Source organism: Pieris rapae, chromosome 2 (genome assembly GCF_905147795.1).
Source record: "Pieris rapae chromosome 2, ilPieRapa1.1, whole genome shotgun sequence".
Taxonomy (NCBI): domain Eukaryota; kingdom Metazoa; phylum Arthropoda; class Insecta; order Lepidoptera; family Pieridae; genus Pieris; species Pieris rapae.
In genome coordinates, this window is record NC_059510.1 from 8283283 (window position 1) to 8302439 (window position 19157).

At 31.4% G+C, this 19157-nt stretch overlaps 1 protein-coding gene across 1 annotated transcript in view; it reads left to right on the plus strand.

Moving 5' to 3' along the window:
• LOC111002898 (ABC transporter G family member 20) overlaps window positions 1–19157 on the plus strand; it is a 34486-nt gene that overhangs the window by 4168 nt on the left and 11161 nt on the right. The window contains exons 2-5 of the mRNA XM_022273183.2: window positions 11977–12141; window positions 12447–12606; window positions 14519–14781; window positions 17879–17969. Coding sequence (XP_022128875.2) covers window positions 12026–12141; window positions 12447–12606; window positions 14519–14781; window positions 17879–17969 — 630 coding nt within the window. The 5' untranslated portion in view covers window positions 11977–12025. The remainder of the gene's footprint in view (window positions 1–11976; window positions 12142–12446; window positions 12607–14518; window positions 14782–17878; window positions 17970–19157) is intronic.

Sequence of the window (19157 nt, forward strand, 5' to 3'; positions counted from 1 at the left end):
GAAGAAAAAAGTCAACTGTTTTCATTATTTTACAATTATTTATAGCTACTGATGCTTATCGCAATAAAAATCATGAACACTTATATTAATCAAGCTACTCACATAATATGTTACGTATGTAACACTGAAAATGTTTAGAAAATTAAAAAGTTTATATATAAAGTTGCCAATATTTTATTGTTCGCAGCGTATCATAGTTTTGTAGTTGAGTAAGCTCACAACGAAAGTCATAAATGTAAATCATTGACCGAAAATTTTCACGTGTAACAAAAGTTTTAGATTTGCCGCCAATTCACAAAAACAAATGCGTAATACATTTTTTTTTATTTTTTTTATTTATGCGTAATACATTAGGTTACCATAGAGTTCTAAAATTGAAATTCAAAAAAGTTTTTATTAGCAATGTTTCTTAGGTCCAGTTCTAAACATTTTCAGTGTGACCCACGTATTATATATGAAATACTAAGAAATAGGAAGAGTTATTTCGTACCTTGCATTTGACATTTATGAAATTTATATAATTATAAGTATTTTTAATGATATATCTTTAAATGATATTGAGGGCTTAAAAATGACGTAATTATAACAATATGGTTAACAATGTCGAAGCCTCGTCAAGTGATTGTATTATGAATATGTATTTTGTTCAAGGAGGAATACATTGTTTAATTAATGCAACGCGTCAAATCGAGAAATCCCTTCCCAATTATTGTTTTTGTGTAAACTACATGATTTAACGACACGGAAACAATTAAATATCAAGATTTGATTCTGATAAAGTTCATTGACTTCTTTTGAAACTACGTAGAGATGTTTAATATGCAATCCTAAGAAAATTAATAATATATATTTGTAAAATTAATTTTTGTTAGTCGCAGGATTATTTTATATTTAGCATATATTTGATTTTGTTTTTTAACTATGTAGGTTAAGAAAATTGTACTGTACTGTAACTGTATATCTGAATGCTATGTGTAGGATTAAATAAACATGTATGTTATAATGTCGTAGTAATACATATAATTATAATAATAAAAACTTTATTAATGACAAAAAAATCCTAAGACTAGGAGGTGTTTACGATGACGCATCAAAGAAGAACGAAAGAGAAAGAGGACCTGTATAACCTCCACAAGACGCCAATAGCCAAAAGCTTTATTGAATATGTATGGTGAATGCTTCTAAAATCAGTTAATTAATTTTGATTAAGAGAATATTAATAGATCCAATGAAGGATTTTATAAGTAGATTGCAAAAGGTCACGGTTGGCTTTCCGAAGGCTGTTTTTAATTTTTTTTTCGTGGTCTGTATTAATCGTTTTCGTAATAGTGACCATGTACGTGGCAATGTTTACGTTTAATACCCAGAGGAATTAAAGGAAGAAGTCATGCTTTACTTTTTTATAAGTTTAAGAAGCAATTTTAAATATTATTATTTTTTTTTGCCTTACAATTTTTCCTGTTTTAAACGATTATTAAAGTTTCCGAGAAGCGGGTTTGTGGTGAATGTTTAAAAAAAATAAAAATCAGTGGTGCTACAACCTCTTTATGTCCTGGCCACAGATTTCTGAATCTGTTTTATGATCATTTTTAAATCTAATAGGCAAGTAGATGATCAGCCTCTAGTGCCTGACACACCTCGTCGAATTTTTTGACTTTCACCGTTCGAGCAAATGTTAAATGCGCACATAGAAAGAAAGTCCATTGGTGCACAGCCGGGGATCGAGCTTACAACCTCAGGTATGAGAGTCGCACGATGAAGCCACTAGGCCAACACTGCTTAAGTAATGTACAACTTTACTTTGACAATTAACACATCGATTTTATTTTTATCAGTGACACGAGAGGAGGAAAAGGCATGTAAATTTGTGGAGTTTTATTTATATTTTGGTAAATTAACACTAGTTTGATATTACTTAATTCAATAGACTATAAAAAGCTTACCTAATATTTTATTTAATCAAATTTATCGAAAACAATTTTATAAATAACAAGATTACAAGACAGATAAAAGATATGTTTAATGTATATACTTAATTCAAGTTAATTTCGTATGAAATTAACTTTATTAGTTCGTTTCTTTTAATAAATGAATTTACATTATTAAATGAAACAGTTGGTTAATTTATAAAAATATAATAAATTTTTTAAATTAATTTTAAGATTTTACAAATTATAGTTCACAGTTGCGCAGGGCCTTATATCACCCTTGATGTTAACAGGCATAATCTTTAATTCGCAGTAGAAATAGGAAATTATATGAGATTACAAAAAGTTGCATTAGGAGTTACATTATAATATAACATTAATTCTAGCAAATGGCTTTTCCGCGTACAAACATCCTTCCGCTTGGGTAACAATGTTATTAATGATATACGATAAAAGGATATATTATGGAAAACTCAGAAACTCTCTTAATATGAGGGACTACCTTTTTTTATTTTGATGTCCGAGGTGGAATGGACTGGGTGAGCCATACCCAATACCACCTCGAGTAGTTCCTACAATAACATGTTACAGAGGCTTCGGGGTCGCTCTCGCATTCCACTGGGACCTAACCAGCATGTTTCGCTCAAAGCCTCCAATGGTAACAGATGGGCATGTTTTCTCCTATTAACTTCAGGTCTTCTAACCCTAGGATTCATCCTAGAATGCTCCTTCTCTCATGAGAGGTTACCTACCCAGCTCTGTAGATGACGTTTCTGATAATTTAAAACACATAATATTCTACACATTAATTACCTTAAATTAAAATAATTCAATAGTGCTACAACCTTCTGTGGCCTTTAGATCCGTTTTAACAAATAGTTATTTATCGTATATAACACGCCGCTTTCCTCTCACAACCTACAAAGTTCAAACACGGTCCTTGGAGTTGAAAACCGTGGGATAACCAAGTAATTTTTAATAAAACTTGTATCAAATAACAAATACTAAAGGTTTTTAAACTATTGATTGTTTTGTTTTATAACCTAAAGATATATTTTATAGAACAGACGCAAAGTTTTAACACGCCTGCAAAAACATTTGTTAACACTGAAAAACGTTGAATGCGTAGTTCTTAGTACAAACTCGTATAATCACGACTATGAGCTTAACGATTATTATTAGCTATCCAAACAATTGAAGGTTCGTTAGAAGTATTTATTACTTACCTAAGAGATAATAATCATTGGTAATAAATGCGAATTTGATGTCAAGGGTTTTTTGTTCAATGCGTTTAAACAGACAAATCGGTCCGCCATTTCAATTGAATTTAATTTTCCGTTATAAACGTCATATACGACACAAGTAGGTATAATTGTACGCCGATACTTAAGATGCATGCATGCATATTAAAAAATCTTTTCTAGATACTATAAAGGTAGGTTTGGGATTCCAAACTGCGTATCCGTACACCAAAAAGTACTATTTACAATCGATTTCCTTAAAACCAGATTTTGTGGCCTTTATTGTTAACATTATCGTGGTGAGTAGAGAAAGTTAATTTCCTGTCAAGAAAAGGTCGTGTACAGTGTATGTTTATGAATAATTTCGTTATTCAGTTTATAGCTGTATTGCTTCTTTTCCGGCTACGGGAAAATGTCACAAGAGTAATCTTTTTGACATTGACCCTTATACTTCCTTCAGTTTCAGACTGTCTATAAACTTGACTTTTATGTAAATGTTGGGTCGTCTGCAAACATTAAGTAGCGAAAGTAATTTCACCAATATCGTCAAGTTAGAATACGTATGATATAAAAGAAGGCCAAGAAGACTCCCTTGCACAACGCCAGCTCCTTTTTAAAATTAGACCAACCCACCCAGAGTAACCGCTTGACAACGATTTTTTATGTACGATTCTCCCCAAAAGGTCCAAAGGATTCGAATCTGTATTATATAATAATAATAATAAAATTAATTTATTCATATAGGTAACATAATGTACACTTATGAACGTAAAAAAAAGAAATATTAAATTAATCTAATTTTACATTTACTGCCAGTTCTCAAATCAAGGTCGTAGAACGGAAGAGAAGAACTGGCAATTAACTCTCCGCCACTCTTTTTAATCGCCAAATCGCTATTTCCTGGTCAACTCTGTCGAATTCTTTTTCGAAGTCAGTGATTATTGCATTGATGTGCTTGTCTTCATCCATGGCTTTAAGTACATCTTTCATGAAAAAAATCATGTTTTCTATATTAGTTATAAAACCAAGTTGTTCCAATGGTATGGACAGTATTCTAAATATATCTGGGTACACAACTTTCTCAAACGCTTAAGTTAAAACGTTTATTCAGAGAGGACATTAGTTTTCAATAGAATTTCTAGGTCCTTTTATACTAGTACTAAATGAGCCAGTTTTCATGCCTTCAATGATACCTTCTATGAAAGATTTACTGAAGAGCATAAAAATAGGAGCAGTTTTATTATCAGCAAAGCTGGTAAAATGAATGAAATATGATGGTATATAATATTTCATCTCCACCAGGGCATTTATATTGAAACAACGTAATTTTATTGACATAATAAGGATTGATATAAATACGAGCAGTATTTAAATTGTCTGAAATCATACTTTTAAGGGACAAGGTTGGTAAGTATCTTTCTTGAACATCTTTTTTTAATGATTATTAATAATTACTTAAGCAATAAACACTTGTATAATTACTCGTGTGTCAAAAAGTATAGGATTTATATTATGATGATTAGGTCAGTTAATCGCTATTTTCCCCTTTGCTCTATCATTTGTAATTTCATTGTGAATATTATTATCTAACATTAATTTTTCCACCTCATTAATCATCAAACATATTTATACAAATAGACGTATTTTACGATGACACTTATTCTGTCTGTCTGAGTCTCATCAGAATCAGTTTTGAAATACATAGTTACCTCTGCACACATTATGGTCAAATTGTTAAATGTAAATAATTTGTTTGTTACGCAACGACTTACAAACTATTATGTATAAAAAAATCTTATTCATCGCATACACAACACAGATGTTTTATGATATAAGCTGGAAATTGGAACGCCCAGTAGCTGACATAATATTCTTAAGCCACTCAATAGATCTGTTTTATCTCACAATAGATTGTAAAACAGTTAAATTACTATTGCATCGATGCATTGCCTACTATACAGTAGGGCTGACAACACAAACATTAAAATGATTTTTACTATCCAAAAATTACATTAATTAAGCCTAAATAAGAGGCTTATTATATAAATACATTACAAAATTTTGTAAACAGTGTAAAAATGAATTTAAAAGTATTCTCTAACATAATATAATAAACAATTTATACGTTGCGTTGTGGCGCTTAGTGTGTAGGCTAATCAAGATGTCGTTGATTAGAATTACAGCAGTGCGGCTTAATTAGGGCTTAGGGCATATTCTTATTCGTATCTGAAGTCACAATCAAAACGATTTAACTTGACCATCAGACAAGAATTATACTTGCTTATACGGTGAAGTGAAACATGAGGTGTTGGCATGTCTTAGATACTCAAATTAAGAGGATATATCAGGCAAATAAGGCCGATCACTTGCTCGTATAAAAAAAATATCAAAAAACAGATGCAATTAATTTCTAATCCAATTCTTAAAAGGCGGGCAACGCATTCGCTAGTCCTCTGACATTGAGATGACTGTCGTCCATGGGAGGTGGTATCACTTAATATCAGTTGAGCCTTCTGCCCGTTTGCCAAAGGGCCAAAGGTGACATACAATTTCTTAATGAAATGATTTTAGTTATTCAACTGAACAGGCTCTAATTTTTACATTTATGGCTCCTTTCCACATTTTTACTCAGCTCTGTGTGAGAGAAAGTGACAACCCTACATAGAATGCCGGTTGTCTCTCGCTCTGACCTAGATTTATAAACTAACGTGACGAAAAATTGTTGTTTGAATAAAATAATAGGAATTAAAACGATTAATATTTATGCTTTGTAATTTGATAACTAACAAACGTTTTGGCTGATAAATAAACACTTATAAAGGTTGTAAGTTTTGGCCTAGCGTGTGACATTATTGTATATGTTATACCTAATAATAAAGATATGATGATATACACATCTCTGTTCCTAAGACATTATCCGAAGAAGGATCAGAGCAATTATATTGGCATAGAAGTTTCTTCGGAACTTTCCAATGTATAAATATTATTATCGTTACCGATGTGAATATCTTGGTATTTTAATTGTGGTTTGATAACCCTGTAGTCTGTTACTTTGTGAATTGAGGTCAACGTTTTAGGAGCCAGGTAATTCCTTCGATTACTTGGTTAAAACAAAAATCAATTCACCTATACCTGATGAGCTCTATATTGATAAAAATGTTTTTCTATCCATAAATAACGACGTTAAAAGTAGTTTATACGTAGAAAGACGAAACTCCTATCATATATCTCATCAAATAAAATATGTCTTTTGCATCTTATTAATCTCTCAAGTTTAAAGAAAATCTGCAGAATATTTTTTCCATTCAGAATATAGTTTCGCACAGACTATTAACAAAATTAAAAAAAAAACTAAAAAAACAACAATGTAAGTCGAAAAAATAACTTCGAGGTGACTGCCCATCGGGCCTTGGCCTGTTCCAGCAAGAACCTCCAACCAGAATGAACAAATAATAAACAAACATAAACATATATTAAACTGTCAGTCATAAACCACGCACCACGTCTCTTAACCAAAACGCCTGTGTCCGACGTTTGATATCCGTTTTGAAACATTTAATTCGTATCGTTATTACCTACTCTTTAAATTTTTATTAATCATGGACGTAAGGTTTACAATGGAGAATTTTATATCACTAACAATTAATGGAAGTTCGCTGAAAATTCAGCTGTGTAATGTACCTATATTTCCATGTGCTATCACTTGTATTGTGGAGGTATTGGTTAACATGGATTCCTCAAACCAACCTCTTAGACTTAGACAAAAGTAATCGGAGTCCAATAACCAATTAGCGTGAGTGAAACTATTTTTTTTTAATAAATTGACGTTTCGAGTGGTTTTTAACAAGTGACAGGGTTGTCCGGTTAAACATAGCAAGGGTTCTTAAGTATTTACAAATAATAGTTTACCTAAGATTTCAACTAATGGACCTAGGTTAAAACAGAGCAAAGTCATCTAAATAATATACAGGAACAAATATTATTTAAAAAAAAATTGTGGAATATACAATACAGGTATCACTTATTCCACGTCATTAAATTTGTATCGATAGACATCCCTACTCATCGGCAGATGACTATATGCATTATTGGACGGCATTAGCAAGTTCTAGATTTTATGCATTTGTTGGAGCTTTGCCGTTAATTCAACGGGCCTAACGGTAAGCAGGCACTAATGAACACATTAAGCATATTACGAGTATGTGTAATGAAATCCGGAAACATTTTACTGTTCATAATTGACATTTTATGAGCTTTAAGTACTTGTTTTTTGAACTTTAATTAATGGTCTCATGAACTTTGGATAAACCTAAATTATTTTACGATGTTTTGGTCAGGTAACAAGAAAAGAAATATTTTTAATTAACTGATTGAATCATAATTTTATGTGTATAATGTCTCCAACTTGATTTACTCCCGAAACATACAGAGTTGCGTTTGAACACACAGCCATACTTTTATTAAAACATATACAACAATTTAAATAGTACATATAAAATACTAGGTAATATTTCCTAATAAAAATTGCAAACACCATCTATTCATGCTATGTTCATATACATACTCTGTTACTTATTACATAATGATATTGACAGACAGTAATCATCTCTTACTTAAGTTTGCGTGTCTCAAGAGAATGGCACATATTTGACGTTTTTTTTGATAGAACAGTTTTTATAGGCAATCGATATCTGATGGTAAGTAATACCTCCGCCCATAGACACTCATATTAGAGGGCTCGCGTTGCCTTTTGAAAATTGTAATGCTCTTATTTTTAAAGACACACGTTTGATAAGTACGAAAACACCGAAGAACCTATAATTCTTAAAAGGCCGGCAGCGCTTGCAAGCCTTCTAGCAGTGCGAGTGTCCATGGGCGGCAGTGTCACTTAATATCAGGTAAGCCTCCTACCCGTCTGCCTCCTGTAACATAAAACAAACTTTTATCAATAAACTAAGAGACACATTTCAATCCTTTTTAAGTCAAGAGATTTTCTCGATTCAATAAATTAAATTACTTAAAAAATATACATTTGAAGATTTATATACATAATTATGAGAATACGTCGCCATTTTGCTACTCTACTCATAGAGGCTAGCGTCCCAATCTCACATTTCCTTCTTTCTCTTTCAGCTTAATAATTTTCTCGACCTGTGTGTAGAGTTGATGAACTGTCATTTAAAAATAAACATAGAGAAAATAATTTTCATTTGTACTCTTCATAACATTTTTCGTTACAATTTGTATGTGTAAGAAATAGGTATCCACGTGAGTGACGTGGCGGGTGCAATAGTTAGTTTAAGTTTTATTTTTAAAAACTGTTTATTTTTTTTAAATAAATTTATACCCTATACACGCCATCGATGTAAAATACATACGCCTACAACGCAGTCGAGAATGGCACTGGTGCATGAACGACGGTGTCACTTAACATCAGATGACACTTGTCTCTGAATCCAAAATAGTCTACATTTTTTATTATAACAACATTCCAGTGCAGAAACAGTTCATTTAGAAATAATTGTCATCAAACCTAGTCCAAACTAATGTAAGAATTATTAAAACTGCATTTAGGAACATACTTATTTTACTGTATTAAAATGTTTTTTTCCGCTCGAGCCAACCCGTAATTAATACTGCTTGTGATAAAAATCTCACACTTATTAGAGCGTTGTAAATATGTACGTTAAGCCGCAATAATATAACTGTAGCAACATATAATTTTATGTGGAGAATAACCCAGAGATCGTGGATTCGATTCAAGCGAAAAATAATTGTCGAAGGCACAGAGGAATCTTATTGTAAAATGTATTAAGATTTCATTTATTACGACTTTGGTATTAGCGACCGTTTAGCTAAAACGATGTTAAATCTAAGTCGCTTGAATTTAAAGTATACTTCGGTAGAAAATTCATAGTGACTTTGGATATAATGCTGAGTTTGGGTGTAGCGACTGTTTTTAATGAATCATTTGTATGAAATTCCTAGGAATCCCATACAAATATTGCGACCAAAGTCAGTAAGTAGCCAAAGATACAAACATTTATTTCATGTATCACAAACAAAAAAAACTAGGCGATTAAAAAGAGTGACTGACAGTTTATTGCCAGTTGTTCTCTTCCGTTCTACGCCCTGATTTGTGAACTGGCAGTAAATGTGAAATTAGAAGCATTTAATGTATATTTCTTTTTTTTTACTACTGTACGACTTTTGACTTTAACTTTGATTTATTATTTTGTGTTTACATTCACACAGATGGTCAGTAACTGTCGAAGACTTTACCTTTTGTTTATAGATACGAGTATCAGTCCAGTACCATGGTCGAATACCATACCATTTTCACGTTTCGGAATTAAATTTATGGGTCGATTTCAAAGTGATATTCTGAGTTCTTTCTTAAAAGTAACAGTGAATGTGTGCAAATGTTTTCTTTAATAAATAAATTTAAACTATATATTTAAAAAAACAGATATACGTTTATGTATCTCAACCGTTACCTGTGACGACTTATGGATATAACGACGACATTACAGTAAAAAAATGTTTACAATTAATTGGTATTAATTGTAAACATTTTTTTTTCTTAGCTCTCATATAATTCATATTGGTCTACAGTTGCTAATCACAGCTTGTAAACTGTAAATGAAATGAAAGTGATCATGAATAATCAATGGATGAAATTCCATTGTCTTCTTGATACCTACTTCATCTCAGTAGTCTTGCTTACTTGGCCTTAGTACATTAGTTTTATACGACGTATTTTCTAAATAGAAGAGAAACGTATTTTTTTCTAAGAGATAATATTCAAATCATAATTTTGTGTGTTGATAAGTTTCAACTGATTCTTATCAACGCCTAGTAAATTTTATTTTAAATTTAGGAATTTAATTGTAACCTTGGAAACTGGGATTTATAGCTCTTTTTACTACAGTCCAATAGCTGTCCATATTATAATATTTATTTTTGGATTTTTTATTTATTTAATGGATACTAAAATTCTCACGAATTTCAGTTAGTCCGTAATGGTATGGTCCTATGACCACTTTATAAATTAGGTCCCAAAATGACACACCACTGAGAGGTCTTAGAATGTCGGCAGTGACGTAATGAGGCTAGTTCAGTGTTCCGGTGACCTACGTAATTATTGCGCAGCCGTTCCACTGGCCTAAGCGATCATCTGGCGACATAATTGAAATATATCGTAATTAATTTTGTCAAACATATTTATACTATTTAGGACTGTTTTAAAATTGCACAAACTAGCTCAAACTGATATAGTGTAAGCTGTGCCTGTCACAGACTACAGTCTATCATCTATAATCAAACAGATAGTACAGAGTATAAATATTATTGACATTAAAGTCTATACTACGGCTAGAATGATCCTGAAAATGTATGATAGTCACTGCATGCAGGCGTGCACATAGAGTATGAGTGCAATAGCAATATAAATTAAACTATAAACGGTAAGAGAGAACCGATTTACGGAGTTGAGGACTGACCTCCGGGGTGTTGCTAACAATATTGCGTGTATTACGGGACTAATCTCGTAATCAAATAATTGGTCATCCTACTGTTCCTACCGAACTTTGCCGTCAGTCATACCAGTTCTCTACCGAACCACGAAGGCTCCTCCTGGATATTGACATTTACTATGAGGTCAGCAGAAACAGCCTTGGCCCTCTTTATAACATCATGAAATAATAAGGATAGTTTAATGACCTTTACAGCAATCTCTTAGATAATATAAATCTACATAATAAACATGCATGTCCGTAGTTGAGTGGGTCATAAGAACCGGTTAAGCACGACCCACTTTGATAATGTTTTGCACAAGTTGAAAGTGAAAGAGTTAAGAAAACTTTGAAACTGTATGTTCAAGTAGATGAATATTTATAATATTATTAACGTAATATTTTATAACCACGCTCAGTTACTCATGTATGCAATCTATTTGATCGGGGTCACAGATTTGAATACCGAGTAAATTATTAAGGCTTGGCAGAACCAATACAGATAATACGAAGAAGCACGTATATGTTACCCAACCATAATTAGTAGGTGGAAAACTTATTTAAAAAGTTGTTTTTATTTCTAAGGAACTGCTAAACCAAAATTTGTATATGTCAACTTAACCATTTTAAAAGTAATTTTTTTTTTTTCGCCAACAGTTGAAACATTCAATGCAAGTAATTATAAAATTAAAATTATATTTTTTTTTAATTTTCCACAGTTCCATCGGTCCAAAGGCCTTTTCCTGAAAAAAGTTTTTGTTTAACTTAATTATGAACAATTATTTACAGCTTTAGTATTAAATTAATTATCATAGAAGTGACTTGTGTTATTAAATATTTGGTATTTTAATTTATGGTACGTAATTATATATCTCTTAACTTTAATCATATTTTTAAACTTACAATGAATTATTAATTTATTATTATATTTAAATAAGTAGAGTTTTGTGAAACCATTCTCTGTTTCGGCTAAGACATCGCTGACGATCGGATCGCTGTTACCGTTGCGGTTCATTTTCTGATCAACCTCGACAAATACATATAATAAAAATAATTAATTTCCATGTTTGATATATTATGTACTTAAAATAAGTAATCAATGTTTGTAATAATCTTTGTATATTTAAACTTCATTAAATTTTCAAGTCTCTTTATATAATATGTAGCTTAACTAACTACTTATTAAAAATTACACCAAACGCAACACTATATCTAAATCACAAATATCTTTAGATTACATTAAAGTAGTACGTTTAATACGACAATTAATTAAAAATTATAAATTATTTACAGATAACATAAAATGCGCGCCAACTGAAGTTTCATATTTCAAAATTCCAAGATGGCGACGCCGGCTGTTGTTGTCGAGCGGGCTTCCAAGTATTATGGTAAAAAGGGCGGCAATGATTACAAACCAGTGCTTCAGAATTTAGACATGACCGTCGAAAGGGGTACTATGTAAGTATATGTACATAAATGTGAATTGACTTAACGCTTATTATAATTTATTCTGCTATTATTAGCTGACTAAATAATCATCACGATAGTTGACAATACAGCTAAATACGGAATTAATATATTTTTTGTTAACGATCAGTTTGAATATAGAATATACGAAATAACGGTACGATTTGCTAAGAGTTGTGGATTGTATAAAAAACAAATTTACAGTTTTTAATAAAATATTTTCTAATAAAAGTATTCAAATTTTATTTTATATAAAGCTTCATAAACAATTATTGCTATGTTATAATTTATTACAGCTACGGACTCCTTGGCGCGTCTGGGTGCGGCAAAACCACTCTTCTGTCTTGTATCGTTGGCAGACGACATTTGGACAGTGGAAACATATGGGTGTTAGGTGGCAAACCTGGAGAGAAGGGCAGTGGGTTTCCCGGGCCCCGTGTGGGGTACATGCCCCAGGTAAGATTCAAATTTTTTCGTCTATTCCCGTCGAAACAACAATTGTTTTTTCGTTACAGAAAATTGCTATTAGACTTTTAAATTACAATGAGTTAAAATAAATTCGATATTTTTTGTAATTATTTCTATAAAATTATAAATATAATGTGGATTATTGTCCATGTGTGGTTCAGCTATTCACGGCAATCAGATAGATGTAAACTTGATAAAGGGTCATATTACGCATAAACAATTTAATTCTAATAAAACATTTATATACTCAATATCAGTATACACATACATAATTCTGCAATAATCGCTAACGAGTTTTAAATGTATATTATTTCTATGTAATTATTGTCGTTAAGCAATCTACTAGTTTAAGCATACAACCTTCCGCGTAGATAATAAGTCGGTTTATAAGGTGCTAATTATTAAATTTAAGTCCCGAGAATTTTTTTTTCTTAATATTAATACCATAATAAATAATAATAATAAAACACAACAATTATTTATTCATTTTAAGTACATTTTCTTTTCAATGTGTAAGATTTGGAAACCCTTTTAAGTAAAAAATGCCTGTGTTAGGGTTCCCAGCTCTTCCATAACAAATTTAATTACTTAAATAATGACATTATTTAACTTATTTTTTTAACCGTTTCCTTTTTATTTTTATTTTTTGAGCCTTGTTTTTAAAATTATTATTTTAATGAAAAAGGAGCTTAAATTAATGAACTTAAACATGAATTAATGTGTCAAGTGTGTTGGATGAAATATAGCTTTTCCAAACACCGCCCTGAAATTTTTATATCCTCTCTATACAATAAATTCCAACAAAATCCTTCAACAGTTATATTTATTAGGTCCGATTAAAAAAAATGATATTACTTGTGTCTCTCAGTCAAGTCTGCACTTGCTTATTTAAAGTGTCTGTCATAATGCATCAAGCATAGGAACAATGCTAATGTATGTAGCACACGATCTTTCTGACGTGTTTCAATTGTTTTCATTAGTTATATTGACTTAATAACGAGACAGACGCATAATGTTACTACTTATTACGTTTTTACATAATTTCTGTATTAATAATAATTATACGAAGGCACTACAACTACATATGGGTCTTGGCCTTAGATTGCATCTGTTGCAATAATATTTATTTCATAGACAAGAAGGTGATCAACCTTCTGCCTGACATGTCGTTCGTTTTCGGATTTGAGACATGCTGGTTTTTTCACGATATTTTGCTTCACCGTACGATCGATAGATAGATGCTTATTAGATAATATACATATTAATTATTAATAATATAAGTAGTCCCCAAATGGGCCATGCCTTATCAACAAAGAAATAAATAATAATTCATCATTTTTATTAATAGATAATTTAAGAACATTTCTTATTTCAATGACGCAGACGTTTCTTCTTCAGACGTCCATTTTAAATAAACCTATTTTTTTATAAATAATAAAAATAACCTTATACCTATAAAAATATTAGTAAGTGAGTTTAATAGAAAAAAACGTGTCTTTTGTTAATAGCATATTACAATTTTGTGTGCATTTTTTTATTGTAATGGTACTACTGAAATTTTACAAAAACAACTAATTTCATTTTAGTACCTACCTGCTTTTAATTTTTTTAACTTTATATAGATTATTATCCACGGTGATCCATGCATTCTCGAAAATATTCTCTCGTCTGAGGATTAAATCCGTAGGAATAAGCAATTGTTATTCTATTTATTTATAAGTTCTAAAACAATGTTCATAAAATTATACAAGAAAATATCACATTACAAATTTTACACATACAAATCAATAATTTTGGAGCATAAAACATTTATATGTACGTATAATATCTTACATCGAACTTCTACACACTACTAGAAGTGGTTTTGTTTATTATAATATATATTATATATTTTTCACAGGACATAGCTTTAGTCGCCGAGTTCACAATACGAGATGCTTTATACTACTTTGGGCGGATCTACGGCATGTCGAACAGTCTATTGGCAGAGCGTTACGACTTCCTCTGCAACCTTCTGGAGCTACCAGCAGGAGACAGCTTCATCAAGCAATTGTCGGGCGGTCAGCAGCGACGTGTGTCGTTGGCTGCGGCTCTGGTTCATAATCCTGAACTCCTCATTCTTGATGAACCTACTGTGGGGCTGGATCCGATGCTGCGAGAGAAGTAAGTCCTCTTTGCTCACCTCTTGCATGTTTTTTCTAGCAAACAACAACAAAATTTCTTATCAATTCTCCATATACATAGATATCGTATATACGTATAACAATACTAAAAGTAACACGTGGACCGAAACATTTAATGACTACATTATTAAATAATATTTTATTTAAACAAAATGTAAAGACTAAATTTTGCTGATTTCTGCTAAAATGTATCTTTGTATGAAATGACTTATTTTAATTAACCTCTCAACTATTTACTTAATGACCAGTAATTACTTCACAAAGCATTGCTATTTATCATGTTATTAATGAACACGCAATAGCTGTAATAAGTAATTGTAGCAATTTTCCTCAAGTGATGCAAAACTATTGCTCCATAATCTTGCCAATATCTTAAGAAATTCGCAAACGTGTCTTGACTCTAGTACACATTCCCAAGCATAAGAAAACAACATGCTAGGAAAATGTTTTTGCCCCTTTTAAATGCTAAAATTTTACAGTCTATAAGCCTACGTATTGAATTCTCTGTGAAAATTCAAATATATAATCTTCGTTTCTTAAAAATTTACGCTTAAAATTATATAAAGTATCACCCATACGACATACTAATGACTCAAAAGTCAAAACATAAAAATTACTAAACAATTCTATGTAGTTATTAAATAGTTTTAATCGCAGAAAATATGTATAAGGAACTTAAATAGATAGATACTGGTTAAGTTGACACACAATTTTTCCCCAGAGATAGACAAAAAACCAACTCGTCCTACGATCTTAACATATCCTTCGCGCTTCTTCCATTCTTTCACATCTTATGATATAAGATACAGATATCTCTTATTCTACGTCTTAAATTTGTATCGGTAGACATCCCTACTCATCGACAAAGAAGACAGAGAGAACAACTCTCTAGGTTTTTTGTCTATCACTGGGGAATAATTGTGTGTCAATTTAATCAGTATCTATATATTTAAGTTCCTTTTACATCTTTTCTGAGATTTAAACTATTTAATAACTACGTAGAATTGTTTAATTATTTTTGTTTTGACTTTTGTGTCGTTAGTATGTCATATGGATGATACTGTATATTATTTTAGCTTGGCCGAGAGAATAAAACTCTTTTGAAATACCAAATCATACAAAATAACTATGGCAAACATAGATAGAAGAAACCAGAAGGAAGGAGATATGTTCCGCTCTTTATTTGTATTACAAAACTGAAAGGAAACCTTTCAGTCTACTTTCCTGATTATTATATATCATTCAGGCTCTTTTACCTAGGTACGGATGAGCAGTTATTTTTATTATTTAAATAATTTACACCGGCGCCGCCATTACTCTATCTAATGCATAATAATAATTTTAATTACTTAACAAATAACGTACGCTGAAGTACAAGTAGCATGACGTCATAATAGCTAATGTCTTTTCTTATATACTATACGGTTCATAAATTATGTCCGGATATTACTTTTTCTTAACTTTGAACCTTGGTAGTTAATTCTCCTTGATATTCACCTGCACAACGTAAATATATTAAACTGGTTACATTAATTAGTATAAACTACTTCATATATTTATGTGTATGCATTTTCATAATATGAAAATAATTCGGGCTACTGGCCAGGAAGTAAACAGGAATTGGTACATATACAGGAAGATGAATTACTGCCTTGTAAAGGACGACTGACTTGCATATTTTTAAAAATAAAACTCTATTCATATTAATTATTTATTATTTTGAATCTGAGAAAAGGAGACAGTGTAATAGGACGAAATACTTTTGCAAAAAACAAGCATCTAAAGAAATTTACAATCCAATCTAATTGAAAAAAATCGTTATTGACTTTTACATGTTTTCATTTGAATAAAAATGTAAAAGAATCTTCTTGTCTTTATTGCTCACCTCATAAAACGACCTTTCAAATTTCATAATGTGCCTGTTTTCTTTCAAACGAGTTTCTTATTACCGAATACAGCGAGGTTTTATTTTTGTTTTCTCATTACTCGAATGAAATAATAAAGTGAGAAGGTTCTGTAGCCGTGCTGTGGCAGTCGATCGAGGAACGGTCGTAAATTTAGTCCCGCATATGCAACGTCTCCTAAATTTGCCATTTAATGAAGATTATTCTGTTCGTAATTTTACCAATTTACTTTTGCTTGTTGGCGTGTAAAATGTTTACGGAAAAGGTCAATGGCACGGTGTTTTTAAATAATGATACATGTTATATCTTTACAGAAACGTTAGAATGGTTCCTGTTTGGTATGCTCGCAAAATTGTATTTACTCTTACCCTGAGTTGGCACTAAAAAAACGTTCATTTTATCAATAATCATGAAAGTATTTTTACACCTTTCACCTAAATATAAAACTCATCAAAATTAATTAAACTTTGCAATTGCGAATGTACATCGACAAATAAACAATTCTTCGTGTTTTTAAAGTTGTATTTTATTGCGTAATTATAAAATCGCAAACAATAGCAGATAAGACAATGGTGTTGGCTAACTATTACATAAGGCTGTATCTTTTAAAGATTTAAAAATGAAATCGACATTGACCGTCATGAGACATTTTGGGATTTTTAATGCTGGAATTCAAGGCATTCTTCATTCATAGGGACATAATTTAATTTTATTTCTCCGTAAAATCTTAAATTTTATTTGTTTTTAAATATGCATGCATGTGCCCATTTACAAACATTTCCTCTGCATTTTCACGTGCTTAGTTATTGTATAAACGTTCTAGTACAATTCTATTGTAATAAGATCTGCGAGGTTTGTTGTCCGCAAATTGCGCAACACCTGGCATACAATATATATAATATTTTCATTAAATTGAAATATTCATATACCTAACTGAAATTGTCATATTTCATTACGATTTCATTCAACCAACCCTTACATGGCTGGGTGGATTTAAAACTTCATATGAGGCATTTGAAAATCTATTTCTATCGTGAAGTGATAGACTTTATAGTTCGTTCGTTCCTGCATACTCCTACATACTTTTATTGGCTTGTTATAAAAATATCGTAACAGTGACTAAAACAATAGGATTTTGATTACCATACATAATCTAATGTTCTTTTGTTATAGAATATGGGACTACCTAACGGAACTAGCAGCTAAAGGAACAACTGTCATCATAACGACCCATTACATTGACGAAACTAAACAAGCACACAAGGTAACCTAAGTGTATTCTATTGTATGGACTATGATTATGCGATACAGATATTGAAACAATCGAAATTGCGTACAAATGTTGGCATCAGTATCGCTGTTGGAAGTAACAGGGTACGGTTAATATTCATTCAACATTCTTTTAGTCCCAGAAAAGTTGAAAACTAAATACCGAAATTTTCTTGCACTCTTCATGTTTTACTCTACTCCTTAACTCAAATCGAAAAAAGATGACGGCGTGTGTCAGGCACAAAGGGCTGATCATCTCGCTAATTAGAAAAATGATCGCTAAACAGATTTTTTTGTCCACCCTATTTTTTTAACTCCAAACAGCCGACGAAATGCAAGAGTATTTTTTGTATAAGTTTGTTAGTTAGTTTGTAAACTAATAAGCTGCCCCTTATTAGTTTACATGAAAATTATAATTTTATGAATATGTTAATTAAATGTGAACGCAATATTAATTTCATACGATATTGATTACATACTATGTTTGCTTACTCATCACACAACACTCAAGTTGCAATAGTTGTGAACGTTGCCAGCAGACGCCGGCGTTACGACAATGTTGTTGAGCCTTCTGAGCGACTTTAACAATTTAATCCAAAAGCTTCTGAACAATCTCTTTTAAAAAAACACTATCCTTCATATCACTATCATTAGGGGCATATTTATATTTAATATCGCGTTGTCAGAGATTCCTAGAAGATTAAATATTATGTAATTAAAATGTGTACATGTCAATGACGTCATTTCCCTTCATAGCTCTTATCCGGAAATCAAGCATTATGCATAATTGTCTTAATATTACTATATTAATAAAAGCAATTATTAGAGAAAACACCGACCACAACACGGCGCCCTAGTACCATATGCCTCTAATTCCTCAGGTCGTAGGTTCGATCCCCGCCTGTGCATCAATGGAGTTTTTTCCATGTGCCCATGCCGCTTGAACGGTAAACAAAACATTGCTTGCTTTAGACCCAAGATGTCGCGTGTGTCAAGCACAGGAGACTGATCACCCACTTGTCTATTAAAAAGATTATAAAACAGACAGACCTAAAAAGGTCTAGCACCACTGCATGTTTTTAACAGATTTAAATTAAATAAAAAAAGTCTTTAGTCTGAGTAATATAATAAAGAATTATCTACAAATATTCCCAAGTAAACGCATATGTGGAATAGCCTTTAT